Here is a 22530-nt window from a genome sequence, read left to right as displayed (position 1 = left end):
TATGTATTCGTCAATTAAGATATCTTATTTTGTTATGCAATGATATGTCAAACTTAAATCTATTTGTAGCATGGTGCTCTTATACTTATTTGGTGTTGTATGTGCATATACTATGGATTGTTTTGAGATCATTATTGCTTCAACCATCACTTGCATTGTTTTATTATCTTATCTTTTTTACTTTTGAAATATTCCCTGTTTTATTGTTTTTTGTTATTAATTTGTAACTACATTGTTCATCAATTTTTTTTATTTTTTTATTTTTTTTATTTTCATTGTTAGTAATCTAAATACAAGTGATTAGTAATATTAGAACAATATTAATTCTTTGGTAGTACTACAAGTATCACAAATTTTTAGAGCATTTTTACTTGTATGGATTTGTGAATTATATTTTAATATTTTTATTTAAAAAATCATTTATAAAATAATATATATTGACTTAATTATCACCAATTCTTAGTAATAGCAATTATCACATCTATTATTAACTACCAATCATATATTGCTAGAATAATAATTAATACTTGTTGAAGGCAATCATTGCATCTGTTATTGATTGGCTACCCATGTATTATTGCATCAATTGCCAATGCCTATTGTTGGCAATTGATATTTTTAAACTTTAAATTTTATGATGGTAATAAATTATTATAGCTTAAATTAGGAAGTAATCTCATTTAAGACTCAACTCTATTTTTATTGATGTATCTTTTGTAAAGGCACTAAATTTGTGGATTTTCTTATGAAAATATCAATATAATGCTAACAAAGTAAATATTTAATTTACTAGTTGCAAGATGCAAAGTGTATCATGGTAGACTTCTTAATCAATATTGTAGTATATTAATTTTCATTCTTATAAAAATAAATAGTCATTTATTGATCTAATAAGGTCTTGAAATTATATTTTGGCTAGAATATTTTTGTAACATTTTTATTTTGTTTTATTATTATTTGAAGTATTAGTTATAAATTAGCTTAAAATACATTGCTTTAATTAAATGCTAATAAAGTTGTTGCATCAAGTTAAAATTTATAATTTTAGAAATTTATAAATCTAGTAGAAAAAATCTCATTTAATGCGTTGATAAATATTATTGTTAATTTTAATACTTGGATATAATTCTATTGTACAACTACAATTTAAATCATTATTTTATAACTAGCCACAATGTTTATGATAATAGGTTTAGAAATTACAAATTTGATGTCATTTTAATAACTCTTATGACTTTGTGGTCTGTATAGGTAAATCTTATAACAGATATGTATAAATATGTATAACTTAACAATTGAAAAAGTGTTGCTGCATGTGTATAATTTTTATCCTATTTAGAATTATATTTAAAATTAATTAATATAACTTGGTTGTATGTATAAAAAAGAAGAATTAGTATTCTAATTTTACTTCATTAACTAAGAATAATATGCAATTATTGCACTTTTTAAACTAGAAATAACATTTGATTTTTAAATTTGTAATATTTTTAATCTTAAAATTAGATAAAACAAGCATATTACTTGCACATTTTAATGACTTACTCTATTTGAAATCATGGATGCTTGAAAATTAATTAATACTATGCATAGGGTGCATTATGTCTTCTTTATGTTTAAAGATACATATAAAAAAAATAAGGTATTTCAATAAATTTTAAGAAAAATTTTAAAAATATATTTAAATAAAATATATCTTAGTTTTTTTAAATAAAATATATTTCAAATAAATATATCTTAAAAAAATGAATACTTTTTAAAACCATAGAATATTAGAACAACTATTTGATATTTTTTTGTAATTTTTGATAATAAAATTTAACTAGATTATATTTAAATATAATTATATACATAAAAATTTGTATAATATAATAATAATATAATATATGAAATATTACTTATTTACAAAAAAATTAGTATATATTTTTTGATATTTTTTTATGTAATCATATTCTATTAATGTCTTTAACACTGCTTAACTTCCTACTATTCAACCACTTGTATTGGGTATTTATGGATCTTACAATACTATCAATTTTTAGTATTACCACTTCAAGTATAAGAACTTAAAGAAGATACATAAAAAAGTAGGATGTGTATCAAAAAGAGATAAAAAAATAGAAATTAAAAAACATATATATTGAAGAAAAAATTAGAATGGCTATTGTCAAAGATTAGAAAAACTAAGGACTTTTGAAACTAGACTAGAAGCAAAAAAGGAACTGACAAGAGTGAAAAATGCCTCACTCTTGTTCCTATATATACTAACTAATTAAGAGCTATGTAGTGATGTCCAATTGGACATCCAATATGTATCTAACTTGCAAGACAAGCTTCTTGTTTGTGTGCCACATATCTAATTTGTTCCACAAGTGGCCAATATATGAAACATATGGTTAATTTATTAGCCAAGTTTTCAATTTATCAATCACTTGTACACACACATGAGGGCAAAGCTACCTCTCTGAAGCTTAAAAAAAAAAATTCTCTTTAAGATATTATTCAATTTATCTACTTTTATCTCCTTCTATCTTTTTATATTATTTAGGTAATTATTGAAATAAATAAATAAATATACACATGGCATATCATCAACAATATTCTAAAGTTTTAGAAACTTTAGATCTTTTGCTTTTGATATAAAAAGTATATATACATATATATATATATATATATATATATATATATATACATGAATAAAATAAAAGTTCTACCATAATATCAAGAAAAAAAAGAAAAAAAAAACTTAAGTATTATATTCTATCTTTAATAATTTGAAAATAACAAAATAATTATCTTCTATACTTTTATATAATATATATTATATAAAATAAAATTTAAAATTCTTAGGAATATATATATATATATATATATATATATATATTGATTAAATGTGTGTTCACCATGTTTTTAAACCTATTTTATAAGCTATAAATAAAAAATTATATATTATAAGAAAATTTATAATTTTTTTTTTTTTTTATTTAAGATCTATTGAAGTTGGATTAATCAACACTGTTGATGGCAAGAGAGCTGGCTAAAAATCCATAGTTAGAATCTGTTAGTCATTTTAAAATCTGTAATTTCTATAATAAAAAGCAAAAAGCTCTATTTATATAATAGATGCATGCATTTCAGATGCTTATTCTAATTTAAATAATAATATGAGTGAATTCAATCCAAATTTATCTAAATCAAAGCATAATTGCCATTAATCTTTCACAAAAAAAGTTTAAGTATGGATAATAAGTATTGTCAAAAAGATAATATCAAGTACAAAAGAAATTGTTTTTTTTTCTAATTAATATATATATATATATATATATATATATATTTTTTTTTGTTTTAATGGGAACCTTAATCATCTTTTATAATGTTAATTTGATAAATTTTAGAGGCTTTATCTTAGAAAAACATTCACTCATCTAAATTCTTATGACTTAATTAGATGGTTTAAGTTATTAATAAATAAATAAAATAAAATAAAGAATAATCAAGAAAAATAAATAAAAAATAATTTATAATTTAAAAAAATATCTAAAAATTAAATTTGATATCATTAAAATTTGTGATTATTCTAGTACTAAATATACTTAATGGTTTTAAGATGCATTATTTTAAGTAAATTAAATATTCTTTATCAAATATTTAAAAAATATGTATGTAATTAATAATATGTAAATATTTATATATAATAGAAGCCTCACATCTTATATATTTATTTACTTTGTTATCTCCACTTATTATTATATCAATTTTTAAGTTATAATGTTGGTGTTATTGCATCCAAAGATATAATAGGCATATTAAGCATATTTTTTGTCTTGGTAAAGCATTCATATAATTTAAAATAATTTCTATTAGACATACAAAAGATATATAAATTAAAACACATATTATCAAACATAGTATTGTAAATGATACATCATAAAGATGATTGGAAAAAGTTTGAGAGCTTAAATGTCTCATAATTGAGAAATTATTCTTTTATAGAAAAATTTCTAAATTCATTCTTTAAAATTTCTACCTTACTCGAACTTAATATGCAAGAATGCTCAAACTTAATTATTCTATTAAATAAACCATAGTATATGACTTCTTTGAAAATACTAAATTTACAAGATTGTAAAAAATTAAGATCAGTACCAATATCAGAGAGAAGTCTTCTCTCTTTAAAAAACTTGATTATAAGAATGTACTTAGACTTGAAAATATTACCAAATAAATTAGACAATCTCACATCTTTGATTATGTTTAATATAAGTGGATGTTTAAGCTTGATATCATTGCTAATTAAATTAAGCAATTTCACATCTTTGACTATCTTTGATATTAGTGGATATTCAAGTTTGATATCACTTTCAAAAGAATCAAGAAATCTTTTATTTTTAAATATCTTATATATGTGAGATCGTTCAAGTTTGATATCATTTCCAAATAAATTGAGCAACCTCACATCTTTGACTACTTTCTAAATATCAAATTGCTCAAGCTTAACATCATTGTTAAATGAATTGAATAACCTTATATTTTTTACTATCTTCTGAATATAGAAATTTTCAAGCTTGACATCATTGCCAAATGGATTGGACAACATCACATCTTTGACTACTTTTTATATAAGAAATTGCTCAAGCTTGATATTATTGCCAAATGAATTTAAAAACCTTACATCTTTGACAACCTTTGATATAAGTAGGTACTTAAGCTTGATATCATTGTCCATTGAATTGAATATCCTTATATCTTTGACTATCTTTAATATAAGTGGATACTCAAGCTTAATATCATTGCAAAACAAATTGTACAATATTACATTATTAATTACTTCTAAAATATGAAATTATTCAAACTTGATATTATTGCTAAATAAATTGAGAAACTTCACATCTTTGAGTACTTTTTATACCAATATTATTTCTAAATGATTATACAACCTCACATCTTTGACTATCTTTAATATACTGAGTATTCAAACTTAACATCATTACCAATTCAATTGAGCAATCTCACATCTTTGACTAACTTTGATATCAATGAATATTATATAAGATTAAGACATTTATTAGATATTATACAAGATTTTTATTACACATTTATTAAATATTTTATAAGATTTTAGAAAGAATTAGTCATTTATTAGATATTGTATAAGATTTTAACCACATTGTCTTTATTATAGTTCAAATATATATTTTTTTCAACACATCTTTTTTATCAATTATTTTTTTTATTTTACAATTTCATTACTTTTTTTTGGACAATATTAAAAATATGCTTAGATTTTCTACAATATAAGTACAATCTTTCTTGATAATATCAAATATTTTCTTACTAAGTGAAAAATTAATCTTATTATAAAAGATAAACTTTATCAGTTTAATTTGTATAGGTTTAAGGTTTGATAAATGATTTTATGGAAACTTAAGAATTTTTGTCATAACTTCACTTATTCCTCTGTAACTATAATTTTTTTCTTAGTATCTTTTAAAAATTTGATTATTATATACAGCAACTTGAGGAATAAACTATTCTAATAAATTTTCTTTTGGCATTGACAATAAAAAAAACTTTGATATTATCTTTTAATCCATATAAAATTTTATCAATAAAGAATTTATTATTTTAATCTATGTTACAAGTAAGGTTTTGGAATTCAACAACAATATAGTAATAAATTGTAATCCTTTTCATAAAAATATGAATTTTTTCTCTGCTATCCTTTTTCAATTGCTTTCTTAAAATATAGTTGTAAGTAATTTCAAGAATAAATTTCATATAAGAATTATAAATCTTTTTTTTTATCAAATTTATAAAGTAAGAGAGTATATTTAAATAGAAATGCTCTTATGAATCTTATTTGAATAAATCCATCAAGATATTGAGAAAGATATAACCTTTGATAGAATTTGATTTATTGTAGAAATCCTTAAACTTTTGATCTAATTATATCAAAACTTTTTGGCATATTAATCCTTATCTATTTCATATTATTAATAGCAAGACTTTTTAGATTTAATTCTAAGGTTGATTTACTTTTTTTTTTTTCAATATATAACTTCTTGGAATAGACATTGGATATCATTGTTGACTTCTTCCATAGGCATAGAAATATTACCTCAATAATTGATATTAATAGTATGTGAGATTTATATCCTAAGATGATTGAAAAGCTTATGAAGATCTCTAATAATTACAAATATATTTTTGCTATTATCAAATATAACATTCATAATTTTTTCTTCTATTTCTATAACAAATAACTTTAATAAATCTACAAGTAAAATTATATGAAGATAATTTGTAATATCTAATATTAAATAAAAAATTATAAAAAAATGATAGTTTATTTTTTTTAAGAAAAAAATTAATATTAAAAAATAAAAAATATCAATTTAAAGGTGGATAATCTACAATCTTTAAAGCATAATAAAAGAGATAGGATAATCTACTCACTTTTAAAATAAAATAAAAATAATAAATTAGCATTCTTGTCAAACTATTAAGGACATGAATTACAAAGAAGCAAAAGATTAGTACACTCTTGTATCATTAACAAAGAGTGGATATTTATTCAAAGATAATTTAGTATTAAATTAAAATATCTATCGCCAAATATAAGAAGAATAAAGACTCTTGAAACAAGACTAACAATAAGATAGGCTTTAACAAGAAAAAAAAGTTTTTACTCCTGCTTTCATATATATTATTTAACTAAGAGCTATATGGCAATGTGAACTTATCTAATTCTTTTGGAAATAATTTCAAGCTTGAACACCCTCTTATATTCAATAAAGTAAAAAATGTGACGTTGTTCAATTCTTTTGGCAATAATGGCAAGCTTGAATACCTTTTAATCTTCTATGCAAACAAAGATATGAAGTTGCCTAATTCTTTAGATAATGGTGTCAAGATTTTATATTTTCATATATGCATTTTTTTCAAAGATGTGAGGTTACCTATTTCATTTAATAATGATATCAATCTAAAACAACAAAATTTAAAGAAGATCAAAACTACCAAATGAAAGATAAATCTCATAATTTGCTTGAACATTAGCTAGTCATCTTCTACATCCTTGATGCTAATCTTCAAGCACAAAAATTCCTTTAATTTATCATTCAATTGCTCTTAAATTTTTCTTAATTATCAAAAATTATGTTTGCTACAAATATAAATTTTTTTATCTCAATTTAATAAAAAAATTGCTACAAATCTTAAAAACCTTCATTGATCCTTTAAACTCCAATTTCTAAGATCTTAATAGATTTGAATTCCAATAACCTTTAAATTAATTTTTTGATCAAGTCCAAACTCATAACACACATTTAATACAACTTTAATCCTACAGATACAAAAAATTATTCTATAGATCAACTACCAATTTTACAAAAAAAATTGAAGTATAAATCCTTTATATTTTTCAAAAATCCAACACCACCTCAAAAAAACTCTAACTTTGTAAAGCCTTTATAAAGTCATTACAATCCAAAAATATTAAAAATTATGATTCAAAAAACTTTGTTATAGTTTGCTCTCAATTTTTTTTTTCTCCAATTAAAATAAGGACCTTAGAACTGCTATGGATGTGCAATTTTATGCCTCAAGGTTCGATTTAGATCTTAGTTCATAATTTATCTTTTTAAATATCAATTCTTAATTTCTATAGGTAATTTTTGCTAAAACTATTCTTAATTCTTTTTAAAGATGCTTACATTAATTATTTTCTTATTTAATTTTTTTACCTTATTTATGGCCATATAATATAAGTAGAATCTTATTTTACAAAAAATTAATATTAAAATTTATTAGTTTTTTACATCCTTGATTATTATCTATATTTATAAAGTAAATTACTACAATATCTTCAATTAAGCTCTTTTATAATATAATTTTTTCTTTCTTTCTTTCTTTCAACCAATAGACATGCTATAATACAATAATATCAAGCTTAAATTTTTTTTATATTTAATATAGTCAAAGATGTGAAGTTGCTTAATACTTTTGGCAATGATGTTAAACTTGAACACATTGATATATTTAATATTATCAAAGATCTGAAGTTTCTCAATTCTTTTGGCAATGATTTCAAGCTTTGAACACCAACTTATATTGAAAATAATTAAAGATGTAAAGTTATATATTTTATTTGGTAATAATATAAAGCTTTAATGCTCTGTTATATTCAATGTAGTCAAAGATATGAAGGCACATAATTCTTGTCGCAATGATGTCAAGCTTTTTTTATTTAATAGTTATGATGGTTTTTAAAATTGTAATGATAGATATTTTAAATTAATAGAATATTCTACCAACATAAGAAATCTATTCAAATTATTTAGAACATCCTTTGATTTAATTCGACTAATATTAGAGCTTAATATTTGAATTCTTGAAAAATATATCATCTAATTTCAATAATCATGTTATTATTTTTATTATTGTAAGATAATCCTTTCAATTATACAATACAATCCAAACATAACCACTTTAAAATTGTGACACTTTTAGTTTACTTATTGTATATGCAAATATTATAATAACCTAAAATCAAAATATATATATTTTTTATTAAACCTACTTTAAAATATACAAAAGTTTTACTGTAATATAAAAACATCATATTTCCAATATCCACATACTAATTTGTGTTTTTCATCATTACTTTTATATATTTTATTTTGATAAAAGTTAAGAACATACCTTATTTTCAAATCCTTCTAATAGCTCTATATTTATGTTTTAGATTCTTGTGCCTTTATATTTCAACTCACTTTCAACAATATTTTGATTCATGTCTCATAATTGATCATGCATTGTTATATTTCAACCTTTATCTATTCTTACCAATGATTGATAGATCAATGTATCCAATGCAATTTCTACAACTTCTTCTAAAATATTATCTTCATTGTTAATTCATATTTGCAAGGCTCTTTCTTTCAACATGCCTTAGAGATAGACATTATTATCAAATAAACAACATATATCTAAAAACATATTCTTTTCTTCATCTTTCAAGTTGTCAAAGCTTATTCTTAATATATTTTATATCTTGTGATTATTTTTCTTTTTATCTCCATCCAAATCTCATTTCTTCTTCAATCTTTGTAAAACTCTCTTCCAACATCTCAACCTCTTTTGGCTTCTTAATAATACACTCATGACTTTACGACTCAAAGTTAGGCCATTGCAAGCTTTTAAAATTTTGTTGCCGACTTCAATAAATTCATTAGGTAATGTTTCTTCATATCCAGAAGAATGAGTAATAAACAACCTCATACTTGTTTTTTCATCAAGTTGTTCAATATTTATCTTATAAAATTTTACATCAAAATATTTTGTTGATTTTTAATTTTGAGTTGTCACAATTAATGTATTATTATTGCTTACAAACAATACATCCATAGCCACAATGTCTTCAATTTGGCTTTTTTTCTTTACATCATTAAGTACTAGAATGATTTTATTCTTTATAGAGAAAGATTTTCATATTTCTTAAGCTTCTTTTATATCTTTTGGTTTTGATTTCTCTTAAGATTTTTCTAAAATTTTGCAACATATTATAAAGTAATTTCCACCACTTTTATTATATTTAACAAAGCATGATTTATCATACATATGTTTTACATTATTAAATGCAATCTTTGTCATTATGGTGTTATCTATTCCATCCATTCCACTAAGACATATTGCCTTTATATTTTTTGCACATAGTTATTTGATATGCAATAGATATTGTGTTCTGCCCAATAACTCATCTTCCAATGATTCAACTTACATTTACAAATACAACCATAAATCAATCAAGTTTTCTATTATATTAATTTTATAAACTCATATTTATTTAAAGGCATCTAATCATTATCACATCATAAAGATAAGTAATTATATAACATTAAAATCAATCCAAATAACTTTGTGTATATTCACCATATTTGTTTGTATGAGTCTTACTAATGGCATCCTATTGTGAGTTCCTCATAGTTGTATGAATTGATGAATCTTCTCTCTCCATAAACCAAAATAAGGTATTTTAACAACACTATTTTCTACCAATTTTTTTTTCAACTTCATCAATCTTTTGCAAATACTAGCAAATTTTGGTTATTGCTAAGGATTCCACCTCCAACATTCTTCAACAAGCTTTGTTAGTTCATCACAATTTGAAGGCAACTTTGGCCTTTCACTTTTCTTTATTCTTTTTAATATCTCACTTGGTATATTAGCATTGTAGAATGGATCTTCATTTGGAAGAATCTTGAAACATACCATTGCAAATGAATGTACATCCACTTTATATGGCTACAACTTTATTGATTCCAATTTGTTTCTTAATACTTCAAGAGCCATGTACTTTACACTATTATAGAAATTATTATTGTTTGTAGTTTTTGGATTCCTTCCAACATCAACTTTAGACATTCTAAAATCAATTAATTTTATATCAACACATTTAGTAGTCTTATTCATTATTTCTTTTTCTACAATATTAAATAAGATATTGTTTGACTTCAAATCTAAATGTGCAATATACATGTCATACAAATAGCACATTCCCCTTGCAATTTGATAAACATTATTAACAAGAAAAACATATGGTCTTTCTTCTTTTTTTTCAACATATTATTGAAGCTTGTTTGCATCAACTCTATTTCCAAATATAAACTTCCATTTGTGTTTTTTATAGCATAATATTGATGATCACATTATCATCATTTATCATTGCAAAATAATACTTAATGAAGTTGGGATGGCTTCAATCCATATTGCTCACTTTCCTAATAAAAAACTTATGAAATCCAACATGAATATTTTTTATTGTATACAAAAGCTCCCTCACTTTACTTTGTAAACTTCTCCAAAAGATACTTTGCTTATAAATTCCATAGTTTTAATATTTGTCATATTTAATGACAACTTCAATACATCTAATTCTCCACCTTCTATGCAATGCATGTCCTTAACCTTTGTAATAGATGCATTGCTAATTTACAATATTCAAAATTTTCATCTCTACTTGTAAATCACCCTCATATATAGATCTTTATTATTAGCTTCTACTTCATTAAAGGTTGAACCAATAAAAGTAGTAAGTGTAGTATCTTCAAATGTCTTCCCATTGTACTCTCTAAGTGCAATACTTGCCACATCATAACAATACTTTAAATCCCAAAGAAGTTCTCTAAAAGTCTCTATGTTCTTTAATTGGAATATCACCCTTGATACCAATTTTGATCTCTACAATTCTTTATCAATGATTCAACTTTACTCACTATAACAAATAATTCATGTAATAAAGTCTATATTGTATTCTATCATTGTTGCAAGTCATTAGCTACTAAAAGATCTTCATAACACAATCGATTTTCTTGCATAGACTTGTATATTGTTTTTTCTTCAAATGATCTTCCTTCTCCAATAAAACCTGCATTCTTCCATTCTTTCCAAATATCTTCATTAGTATCTTACTTAATGTAGTACCAATATTTTCAACATTGTTTATAAATCTTTAAATCCAAAAATCCACTACCACCCGCCAAGCCATTAATAAAAACCTTGTAAATGATTTGTAAATGATTCTAGAAGATAAGTCATGATGAAATACTAACATTCAAGTATTTCAACTTGATTCTAAATCACACATTCACATATTCAAATAAAAACATTAATTTCACTTGAAATTAGTCAAAACTCATCAATATATATTCTACTTGATGTAAAAACTAACAATAATATTAATATTTGTAGCAATGTCAAATCTTTGATAGTTAGGGTTTCGGTTTTGCAGTGGCAGAATGTACGCGATGTAAGAAGCTCGTAATCGAAATCAGACAAGATGCCTCCCAAGAAGACCAAGGCGTAAAGCTCTGGCAAGGCTGGTGAATCCAGCAAGGAAGCGAAAGCTGCCGCTGCTGGGAATCAAGGAGCGAGCCGTGGAATTGCCCGAGTGAATTTGTTGACGGAGAATGTGGTTCGGTTGCGTAGATTGCTTCTAAATACCAGGGGCAGTAATCAATCCACGTCTCAAGCCGAGGAATCTCTTACTGAAGGGCAGAGAAGGCAGGCTGCGAAGCGTCTGAAAATATATACGATCACCTTGTTGCTGAAGGATTTACCGCCTCCCAATGTGAAACTGCGCTTTCCAAGCTTCCCTTGGTATACTCACAGCCTCTTGCCTTTGGTTCAATTCAATTTCTGACCGTTGTGCATGAGACATGACTTCGGTATGTCCAACTGTATTGAGCACTGCACAAACAACTGAATACACTACACACACAACTGACTAGCAACACCCAGTCAACATTTGGCATCAGACCTAGAATAAAAACAACGAAGGATTCGCCTGGCTTGGGCGACCAATTGCAAGTGATAGACAAATGAGAGAAGAAGCGGAAGAAACAGAAAACGAGAGAAGACCAGAGCACGAGTGAGAGGAAAACTAGAGGAAGAGAGATAGATAAAAACAGAGAGAGCGAGAGAGAGAGGCTGAGCAAGAGAGGCTAGAGAGCCTCCGTCGAGCAAACGGGGTTCTTGGTAGACTGAACCCTAGATCCAGCAGAATCAAGAGATCCACCACACATTCACCCAAGCGTGCGGCATGATTGCTGCAGAATAAGTCCTTTAGAGTTGATATGCTAATCTCAGACCAATGGTCAGCAAAAGAATGTGTATTATCCTACCAGTCGAGTGAGCATTTCAGTGGGGACGTCACTGGGCCACGCAGAAACAGAACCTGGACCAGGCTTCTTGTGGATGAATTGCATCCTAATGCCTTGGACCCCAGATCTGCCCGCCCTTTTGCACACCCTGCCGATGCGAAGGGAGCTCTGCATCGATGGAAAAGTGTGCAATTGCGGCGTCGACGGAAAACATCTCGCTGGGCTCCAGGGAGCGGACATACACACAAACACACGCGACAAGCATCGCAACACGACGTCGGATCCTGACAATGGCAGGCACGGAGGAGCGTCTCCACCCCGATCCATCAGGTGCTCGTCCGCTCGCTTACTCCTCATCCATATCTTGTAGCGCGTATTTTAATGCATTTACGATTTTCGCGGATTCGAATTGGCGACGGAGCGCTTGACTTGTGACTGACAGCCCTTGCGGCTTCAGTAATCGCAGCTTTTGAGGTTCGTCTGTGAGGTTAATCTTCGGGGAGGATCCCTCAGGCTGAGTCGGGGTTCGAATGCCCTAGTTTCGTTTGGATGCTTGTCATGTCATTCAGCATATTCTTCTTTACTTTGCGGAATGCTGTTGTAGTGCAGTGTCTAAGAACAATGTTTTGTACCGTGAAATGCGGTTTTACTAATGATTCTACTTGATCGCCTTCGCTCTTTCAGATTGAAGTTGTGAAGGTATTTTGTGTGTTTTGTGTCCTGCACTACTAGTTTGGATGTGGTTACTATTCTTGATCGCAATTCCTCTCAGAAGGTTGTGTACTCAATTTCAATTTCAATGTTCATATAATGATTGTTGTGTCGTTTGAAGGTATCACCTTTGTGTCTTTTTTAGTTTCTTTTTAGAGATTTTCGGAAATGCAGTGGTGGAAAATAGTGGAAGAATTAAGCTGAGAAGAAGTTTAATGTAGCATGTTCTAACCTATTTTAGTCGCGGCATGTGTTTCGTCGACGGAGATATCTTCAAGTAGCTGAAAGAGGTTGTAAATTGTTGTGCTGAGTTTGTGAGGGGCGGCAAAGTACGTTTTAGTAACGCTTGCTAAGAAATGTTGATTTCAAAGCTCGCTTTGAGTCTTCATCTCCTTCATTTTGAGATGCTGTTTTGTTATAAATTTCCTTGACTTTGACTTCCTCCCATGTTTGCAACTTGAAGCTTAGTTTACTACTATCTACTGATTACATGGACACTACCATATTAGACGAAATCATTCTCATGTTCAATGTCAATGTGAGACCGGTGGGGCCACATTGATTATATCTTGCTAGCATTTTCTTTATACACGGTTCGACATGATACAAGTTACATGACCAAATTCGCAATATGGTTACTATGTAGGGGGGAAGTTGTAGAGTTGAGTTTCCTACTCTGCTGTCATTTGGTACGTCATAATGCAATCAGGTTACTTCTTCTAGGTACTTCTAAACCTATATTATTGCATAGTTGTTCGTTCTCCTATTTCATTGCAACAGGGGTACGCGTACTTACTGCACATATCTTCTCTATCTGTGTTCCTTTGTAGGCCTTGTTACTTCTTGCGTTTATGTGAGGCATTTTCCCTTGGAAAGATAAATAGGAGCTATGAGCAGCATTATGGCTGCTGCTCGTCCGTGCCTGGGTTATGCGGTGAAAGTGAACCGTTCCTTTCGTTCTAGCATTGGTCATAGATGCTTACCCACTCAACGATTGCTACCAAACATGTCTCAGAGGAGAATGCAGTCAACTGCACTCAGGGCATCTTTGAATGAAAGTTCTGGTAGATATTCTTCAAAATATTCCAGTCCAATCTTGGCTCAATTTCGTTTAACTTTTGCTGCGGTCGTCTTCTTATTTCGAACTTCTTCCTTTGGTTTATGTGAGAGTTCGACTGTTACATTCTTTTCTGGCTTGTTTTTGTGATCTAGAGAACTAGAGAAACCGTTTGACATGTTCGATGCAGACCATGGCTTCAAGCTGGCCACATTCAAAACAAACACAGATGAAGATCGGGTAGGAATAGTTCGTGAAAACTCTATATGGTGAGTTTTAGTGATCAAGACCATTGTAGAACTTTTATCAAATACACATAGTTTTTGCTTCCAAAACAATTTGGAACTCTTGTTACCAGTTTAGCATACTCTTCTCATCAGTACTTTAGATTAGTTATTTTTTAATTTTTTTGAAACAAGTCACTTTATTTCGTGAACAGCAGAATGCTCCAAACTAAATAGGCTTTGTATAGGCCTTTGCAGGAGGTTTTGAAATTCCAATCTGGCAGCACTCCATTACAAGTGAATGACATGGTTTCTGTTATCCGGAATTGGGATCTTATCAAGGATAGGTACTTACATTGTACAATCCGTTTGTTTGTATTCTTACGTCTTCCTCCCAATACCCATGTTCTAACAGTACTTAGTTAAAAGCAGTAATGTGCTTGTCCATTAAACTACTCATCCTTGATATTTCTGGTAGCTTCAGTTCCTGAACACAATTTTGTTTTCTTCTAATATGAAACAAATAGGTTTATCTAGAGTTGTCACATGAAGTGACACACTGTGATGACAGCATACATGCGGAGGGAGAGGGAATTGACTTGAGCGATGTCAAGTTACAAGCTCCTATACCCAGACCGACGGGCACTATCATGTGCATTGGGAAAAACTATTTGGATCACGTGAAGGAAGTGGACACGTGGAAGACTGATCCTGGCATTACACAACCAGAAGCTCCTAAGGTCATTCATGTCTATATAGGGGCTCTAACCTTGCCCCTCTCTCATGTCTTAAGTTGCAGGTGCTTTCTGTTAATTCTTGTAGTTTGAAGTTTCAGACTTAGGAAATGAACTGACTTTCACCCTGGATAGGAACCACCTCGAGAATCGCTCTGCCAAGTTTTAGTGTCTCTGTTTACCTTTACATTACCCTAGTTTCCAAGCATTCTGTGTTATGAATACAATGTATGTACTGTATGCGCATCTGATTAAATAGTTCGTTTTTGGCCCTGACAGCATCCCATAGTCTTTACAAAGGCACCACAGTCTGTTGTTGGACCTGGAGCTGCTATTGTTTATCCTCATGGGTGGTCTGATCGTGTTGATTATGAAGCAGGTAAGTGCGTGCACGAGTTATGTTTTGGTCATGCTACATTGAGTTATTGTTTCTTGCTTTTAATTTTTATCTATTTTTATTTTTTGTTGCTCATTACGATGACTAGTATATGTGGTTTCGACAGAGCTAGCGGTGATTATTGGCAAGGCTGGGCGGGGGATTTCCAAAGAGGACGCTTTAAAACATGTTTTTGGGTGAGAGTCATTTCAAGGGAACATGTTAGTGTCATTTACTAATTTATTCTTCTTGTAGCTTATCTGGTCTATTCGGAATTTTTTACTCAATTTTTATTGCTCCTCTGACGTGTCTGGCACACAATCAATGTGATTCTACACGGCATAATATATTTGATGTTTGTGTGTGCCCGCACGCGCGCGTGTTTGGATCAGCTACACCATAATCAACGATGTAACTGCGAGAGAAGTTCAAAAGCGGCACCAACAGGTAAGTCCTTCTTGTGACTAACAGATGGTCGTGTGCAAGGTTCCTACTCATCAGTTTTTACGAGGTCGTGCATATTACACTTCCGTGGTCAGAGAATGAAATTGTACAATTGTGAACTTTGTAACTACCAACTTAATGAGCTACACTTTAACATACAAGGTAACACTAGCTGAATGCTCGTGAAATTACTATTGGTTTTTGTAACAGTGGTTCCTCGGCAAGAGTTGTGATACCTTTTGCCCCATGGGACCGTGGATTGTACCAGCATCTCAACTAGACGGTCAGAATCTTGCCTTACAGTGCTGGATCAATGATGAGCTTCGGCAGGTATACTCACGTTGAAAGCTTTGTTATTCTCTACTATTACTATCCTACATTTCTGTTATTTCTGATCTATGGTTCTCATTTGGCAAAAGTAACACTTTAGTTGAGCACTTTGTCACTGTTCGATCTGCAGAACGGGAGGACATCTCAGATGATTTTTTCGATTGCGGAGCTGATTGAAACTATATCTGTCGGAATTACACTTCAACCTGGAGACATACTAGCTACAGGCACACCATCTGGTGAGTATCCATGATTGCAGTGATTCCATAAGCTGGGAATAGTGTGCCCTCCAATCGTACTCTATTTCATGACCTTGATGAGGAGACGGGTGACGAGGAATAATGGGTATGGAATACTGGCTGTGAGTAATGGCGAGTATGCTGTTAGAGGATTTGATGTTTCATGAACACTCGCATTGTCTTTAGGTTTGCAATTACACAATCACATCGTCAAATATGACCGTCTGTTTTGCTGTGAGCAGGAGTTGGATCAGGATTCAACCCACCACGACATCTGAAGCCCGGGGACAAAATTTGCATTAAGATTGAGGGCATTGGTGAACTTCACAATCATGTGGAATGAGCTTGTTTGTTGAACACACTGAGAATCTCGCTCTAATCTTGCTTGCCTGCATTTCAAATGATATTTGAGCTGATCAACTTTCATTCAAACCGTGAAATAGTAATCTGGACCAATAAGCCAGGCAAATTCCGACGTAGTTATCGCCACATTTAACCTGGTCAGGAGGTATCTGCCCAAGCAGCTTGTTCTTGTATTTTGAATGTTCATGCTGGATGTACTCAATCCATACTAGCATTCGGAATGCATTCAGATGGTATTCAAATAACCTACAAAGTTTCCATCATTCCAGTTTCAGTCCCCAAATCCAGAACTGTGCTAGGTGAATTGAAATGCTGCAAACTCAGTGTACACGACCCTCTGTATCATTCACATATTACATTTGAATCAAAATCGCGTCACCCATGCAGAAGTCTCACGAGCCCACGTACGAACAGCACAACATCTCTACAAATATAACGTGCGATTTTCAGGAGACATATTCTTAGAAACTTGAAGCTGAACCACTCTCCAAGGCTGAACCTAATCCTAGACCCTTCGAAGAACTAATCCAACATCCCCAGCAACCATAGACACCTACCTTAAAACCGACCCTTGAGTAACCGTGACACATCAAAATTCTCTCGTTCTGAGCTGAGGTGGCCGACTACTGCACTGTGACGTGGAAATGGCGGGAATAGGAACAATGGGAGAAGACAGACACAAACAAACGGAGCAGAGCCTTTTTCTGGCCAGCGAGTGCGCTTCGATGCACGAGATCTCGTGAATTCAGTCGGTTCTTCGCAATATGTTGTGTCGCTGCAGCAGCTGCGGTGATTGATGTGAGGATTCATGGCCACGAACTACTTCTTCGCTATTTCTCGTGCTTCGTCACCGCGCTTGAATTTATTGGACTACGAAGTTGTTTTTAATCTGTGGCTAGTTTTTTGAGCAGATTTTCAATCTAGTTATTGGCCAATTGCTTCCCATTGTAGAGAAAGCCGAGAGGCTTGTAATCTCTTGGTGCGAATTTCTTGATATGGAGAACTTGATAGAACTGGTGAATCGAATTCAAAGGGCGAGTACAGCACTTGAATACAATGGAAGAGATTCCTATCTACCCAGTCTGTGGGAGTCTTTGCCCACGATTGTGGTTGGAGGTCAGGTATAACAATGAATTCATAAGTTCTTCATGTTGCGTGCCAAATTTTTAACAATTGGTAGGCTCTTTTATAATTTACATTGATCTGAATCCAGAACAGAGACATGTTCCCAAACTACAATCTTGTCTTAGGAGCGCCTTGATTCAACCAGCAGATGCTGAATCATTGTGCCCGCCACAGTAGAAAATGTAAGATTTATAAACTTTCGACGTTTAGAAAGTAACCTCGTCTTGAAATACTCGTGATTTAATGGATGCGGAATCAGAGCTCTGGCAAGTCATCCGTCTTGGAGAGCATCGTAGGACGTGATATTTTTACCTCGTGGTTCAGGCATGATCGATGATCCTTCTTATTGCTGATTCTCATGCAAAAGAGACTTCCACCTTCAGAGCTATAAGCAAAGATGTGATTCGCAAGCAATGCCGTGGACATTGAATTTTAACTGTTGTTTTTGTGGAGTCTGGAATTGTTACCAGACGACCTCTTGTACTTCAATTGCACAAGATCGAAGTAGTACCCGAGTATGGCGAGTTTCTACACCTTCCTTGGAAGAGGTTTTATGATTTTGGTAAGTAGATTATTGTTTTTCTTTATCTTAACTATATGTTGTCAAAACCTAAGACCAACATTTCGAAATTGCACCAACCTTCGGAAATTGTTGACGAATGATTAATACAGCGGTGGCTGTTGGGAAGAAAGGAATTTCCTTTGCAAAGCCTAATAAGATGGGGTTACTTTAATCTCCATGTGTTGAGGTGATTGTTCAAGTATTCATTTTGCGATGTAGAACAAGTCCGGAAGGAGATTCAGGACGAGACTGATAGAGTTGTAGGACAAAGCAAGCAGATATCACCTGTACCAATACATCTTAGCATTTACTCACCCCATGGTAACACTCTAACTTAAAACCAGTCTTCCATATCAGAGTGCACTGAGTATGAGGTAATTAGCTGTTGGATACGATTTCATTTTGTTAAAAATTGTAATAATTTCTGCACGTGTAATTTATTGACATCTCACTCTGGCATTTTTCAGTGGTGAAATTAACCTTAATTGACTTGCCTGGTCTCACAAAGGTGGCTGTTGGTAAGTATTATCTGACTCACTATAATCTATTTTCTGCGGAGGGGATGGTGTTGAATTCTTCGTAAGCTGATTTTATATGCAAATGCAGAGTCAGAAACATTAGAAATGTACTCGAAGTGATCGCTTTTTTGGTTTTCATTGTTCAGAGGGACAGCCAGACAGTATTGTGAGTGACATTGACGACATGGTCAGGTCGTATGTTAAAAAGGTTGGTCGTAACCCTTTCCCACGGTAGTCTTTCCTTAATAAAAATAAAATTGCTTATGTTTGCTGTTGCAATAAATACGTTTGTGTGTGTGTGTGTATATATATTGTGGAATTACCACATCGGTTTCTGCCTTCTCCAACAACTTGATTTCTTAATCAATTTACCAGGCGTAGTCTGTTTATCCTTGTTGCAGCCAAACTCCCTCATTTTGGCAATATCACCTGCGAATCAAGACATTGCAACGTCAGATGCAATGAAGCTTGCACGTGACGTCGATCCTGGAGGTGCCTTAATATCCTTTCCGTTCTCTAGTGAGGTTTCCTTTTATGGTCTGATTATCTGAGTAGTCAATGATTAACCATTCGGATATCTTATCTTCTATTTATGAGATATGCTTCTGCACATCACGTGCAGGTTTTGGAAGGTCGAGCATATCGTCTTGCAAATCCATGGGTTGGAGTGGCCAAGAGATTCCAGACCGACATCAATAGAAATACTGATATTGTAGCGGCAAGACGCAAGGAGAGAGATTACTTTCAAAATTATCGATACATGGCTGAGAGGATGGGCTCAGAATACCTAGCGAAGCTTCTATCCAAGGTACTACTGATCGCAAATATGTCGGTTTTGGCACTGCTTATCCTGTGTTCAGAGCATGAAACTCCAAAAGATAGAACTGCATCAATATTTGAATTTCAGTATTCTTAGTGATGATCGATTGACTGCTAATACTTGCATGTAATTTCTACGTTAGTTTTTATCAACAATAACAAGTTAACGAGTTGAGATTCTTCTTATTTTCGCACTTTCTTCCTCTTTTACTTTCTCTCTGTCTTCTAATTACATTTATTGCAATTTCTTGAGTCTATTTTGGCAACCTTTAGTTCTTCTCTCCTGTTATTGCAGCATTTGGAGGCAGTAATAAAAGCTCGCATTCCTAACATTCTGTTTAATGTAAATAAAGCATTTACGAGTTGGAAAATAATATGAATCAACTAGGAAGACCAATTTCAGCTGATGCGGGGTAGGTTATTGGTTCCCCTTTTGTTAAAAAACTCTCAATGCAGAACATTCGAAAAGTGGTATCAGAGGTAGATGGTTATCAGCCACATTTGATTGCTCCAGAACAGGGTTACAGGAGACTTGTTGCCGGGACTTTGGAGCTTTTCCGCGGTACAGCGGAGGCCACAGTTGATGTGGTAGTCTTACAATACCCTCTTAGAGTAACCTGGGGGCATTTTGGAATAAAGTTCGAAATTTCAGAGCCAAGCCTTGTGTATTATTGTTACATTTAGGATACGGAAATAGGTAGATGAGAACGTGCATATTGTTCTTATGTGCAGGTACATTTTATTCTAAGGGAGCTTGTTCGCAAATCTGCTAGTGAAACTCAAGTAAAGTTTTTCTTTTTAACAATTTTTTGTTTAGAGAGAGAGGTTGGGAGTAAGAGAGTGTGTATATATATACTATTTACACTAGATTTGGGCATGTTTTCTGCAGTAATGGAAAGCTTAAGTAGATTTAGATAGGTTTAGGTGTTGACGCAGCGGAATCGCACAAATTTTGTGCTCCTAAAGGTCGAAACATCGTAATTAGTAGAAAAAGTAACTTTGGTCTCGGCATGACCATCTGAGGACATTTCTCTCAGTCCGCAACTACGAAGTTTATCCTGTATCCTAAAGGAGCTGATGCGATTCCCAACCTTGCAAGGAGAACTTACTGCAGCTGCAACTGCATCTTTGGAGAAGTTCCGTGATGACAGCAAAAAGATGGCCGCCAAATTGGTCGAAATGGAACAGGTTTATTTGACGGTCGATTTCCTCAGGGAGCTTCCTCAAGATTTAGAGAAAGGAGGAATCCTGTTCCTACTAATTTGGACCGTTATAGCGATGTGCACTACCGACGGATAGGTGATTTTTGCTTCACTTTTTTCTGCTGTGGTGTGTTTGTAATGATGGTAACCGCTGCCTCTGGCACCACTTTTTATTCAGATCACGCAAAGCTGAATGATATGATTAGACTCATCTAAGAAGTAACCAGTCATGATTCGTTTCTCGTAGTGCTGGTTCAAATGTGTCTGCCTATGTTGGCATGGTCAGCAAAGTACTAACAACCACAATACCGAAAGCTGTAGTGCACTGTTAAGTCCTAGAGGCAACGCAATCTGTACTGGACATGTTCTACGCATGGGTTGGCAAAATTGAGGTATATGGATATGGAGGCTGTCTACAACTCACGAAATCCCTCCACGAACCCTGTAATACTCAGTTCAGTTATTAAAATGTTAAGATTCTTCTCTAACCACAAAACTTGAGAAAACTATCACTCTAATATCATGATAAAGGGGTATCAGATGATTCCGTCACGTTATCTTTTAACTTTTTGCTGCAAAGCATTTGATTCACACAGACTTGCATTTGATTTAAAGAGAAAACCGCTAGCACAAATGTTGGATGAAGATCCAGCATTGATAGAACAAAGAAAGGCTTGTTCTCAGCGTCTAGAGCTTTATAAGAATGCCCGGAATGAGATTGACTCAGTAGCATGGGCAATATAAAGCTTCTTTTCAAAATTTAGTGTACCTTTGTGACTTACTTGTATATAGTATTCATGGTTTTTAGTGAAGTTTTTTGGGTATTTCATTACTTTTACTTGTAGCTTTTTAACTTTCTACAAAATTTTAAAAGCTTGAGGTATAAATGTAAATACATCTATCTAGACTTATTTTGATGTAGAATTTAGTTTCACGGTTTTAGCCATTGTTTCAGATTTGAATCTCATATTAAACAAATTTGGTTTCATAGAAAAAATAGACACAATAAGCAAATAAAATATGCATGTTAAATTGTTTTACATGAGATGCCACTTGCAATGAATAGAATTGCATATCCAAGAAAGAAACTAAATTACAAAGTAAATGAATTCCAATATGTAAAGTTGGATTTGTCTTTATAAAATTAAGTTTGTTTCTACAAAG

General features: G+C 31.4%; 2 protein-coding genes across 18 annotated transcripts; both read left to right on the top strand.

Annotated features, from left to right (window-relative positions):
* The first annotated feature begins 10801 nt into the window (after positions 1-10801).
* Positions 10802-17403, top strand: LOC112283706 (uncharacterized). Of its 17 annotated transcripts, none has more exons than XM_090251377.1 (12): positions 12942-12992; positions 14020-14062; positions 14204-14437; positions 14621-14699; positions 14903-15001; positions 15226-15394; positions 15668-15767; positions 15892-15961; positions 16157-16211; positions 16419-16538; positions 16669-16777; positions 17020-17403. In XM_090251377.1, exons 3-12 carry the CDS (start codon positions 14263-14265, stop codon positions 17118-17120), a joined length of 1077 nt encoding a protein of 358 aa, XP_090107503.1. In that variant the 5' UTR covers positions 12942-12992; positions 14020-14062; positions 14204-14262; the 3' UTR covers positions 17121-17403. The 17 variants fall into 17 exon arrangements, with proteins under 17 accessions (XP_073390823.1, XP_073390817.1, XP_090107503.1 ...); XM_090251374.1 differs by having other exon boundaries at positions 14588-14699; XM_073534719.2 differs by having other exon boundaries at positions 14020-14096.
* A 134-nt stretch (positions 17404-17537) lies between these two features.
* Positions 17538-21189, top strand: LOC112283705 (dynamin-related protein 5A-like). Its single transcript, XM_090251574.1, has 12 exons — positions 17538-17938; positions 18052-18261; positions 18525-18580; positions 18658-18664; positions 18719-18827; positions 19047-19148; positions 19295-19345; positions 19492-19553; positions 19747-19837; positions 19968-20038; positions 20582-20752; positions 20897-21189. The coding sequence occupies exons 2-12, from the start codon at positions 18136-18138 to the stop codon at positions 21080-21082; spliced, it is 1032 nt and encodes a 343-aa protein (XP_090107700.1). The 5' UTR covers positions 17538-17938; positions 18052-18135; the 3' UTR covers positions 21083-21189.
* Positions 21190-22530: the final 1341 nt, after the last annotated feature.

The sequence above is a fragment of the Physcomitrium patens genome, chromosome 6, assembly GCF_059467195.1.
Source record: "Physcomitrium patens ecotype Gransden chromosome 6, ASM5946719v1, whole genome shotgun sequence".
Taxonomy (NCBI): domain Eukaryota; kingdom Viridiplantae; phylum Streptophyta; class Bryopsida; order Funariales; family Funariaceae; genus Physcomitrium; species Physcomitrium patens.
Note: the sequence above shows the minus strand (reverse complement) of the source record. Positions and strands in the feature narration are given on the sequence as shown.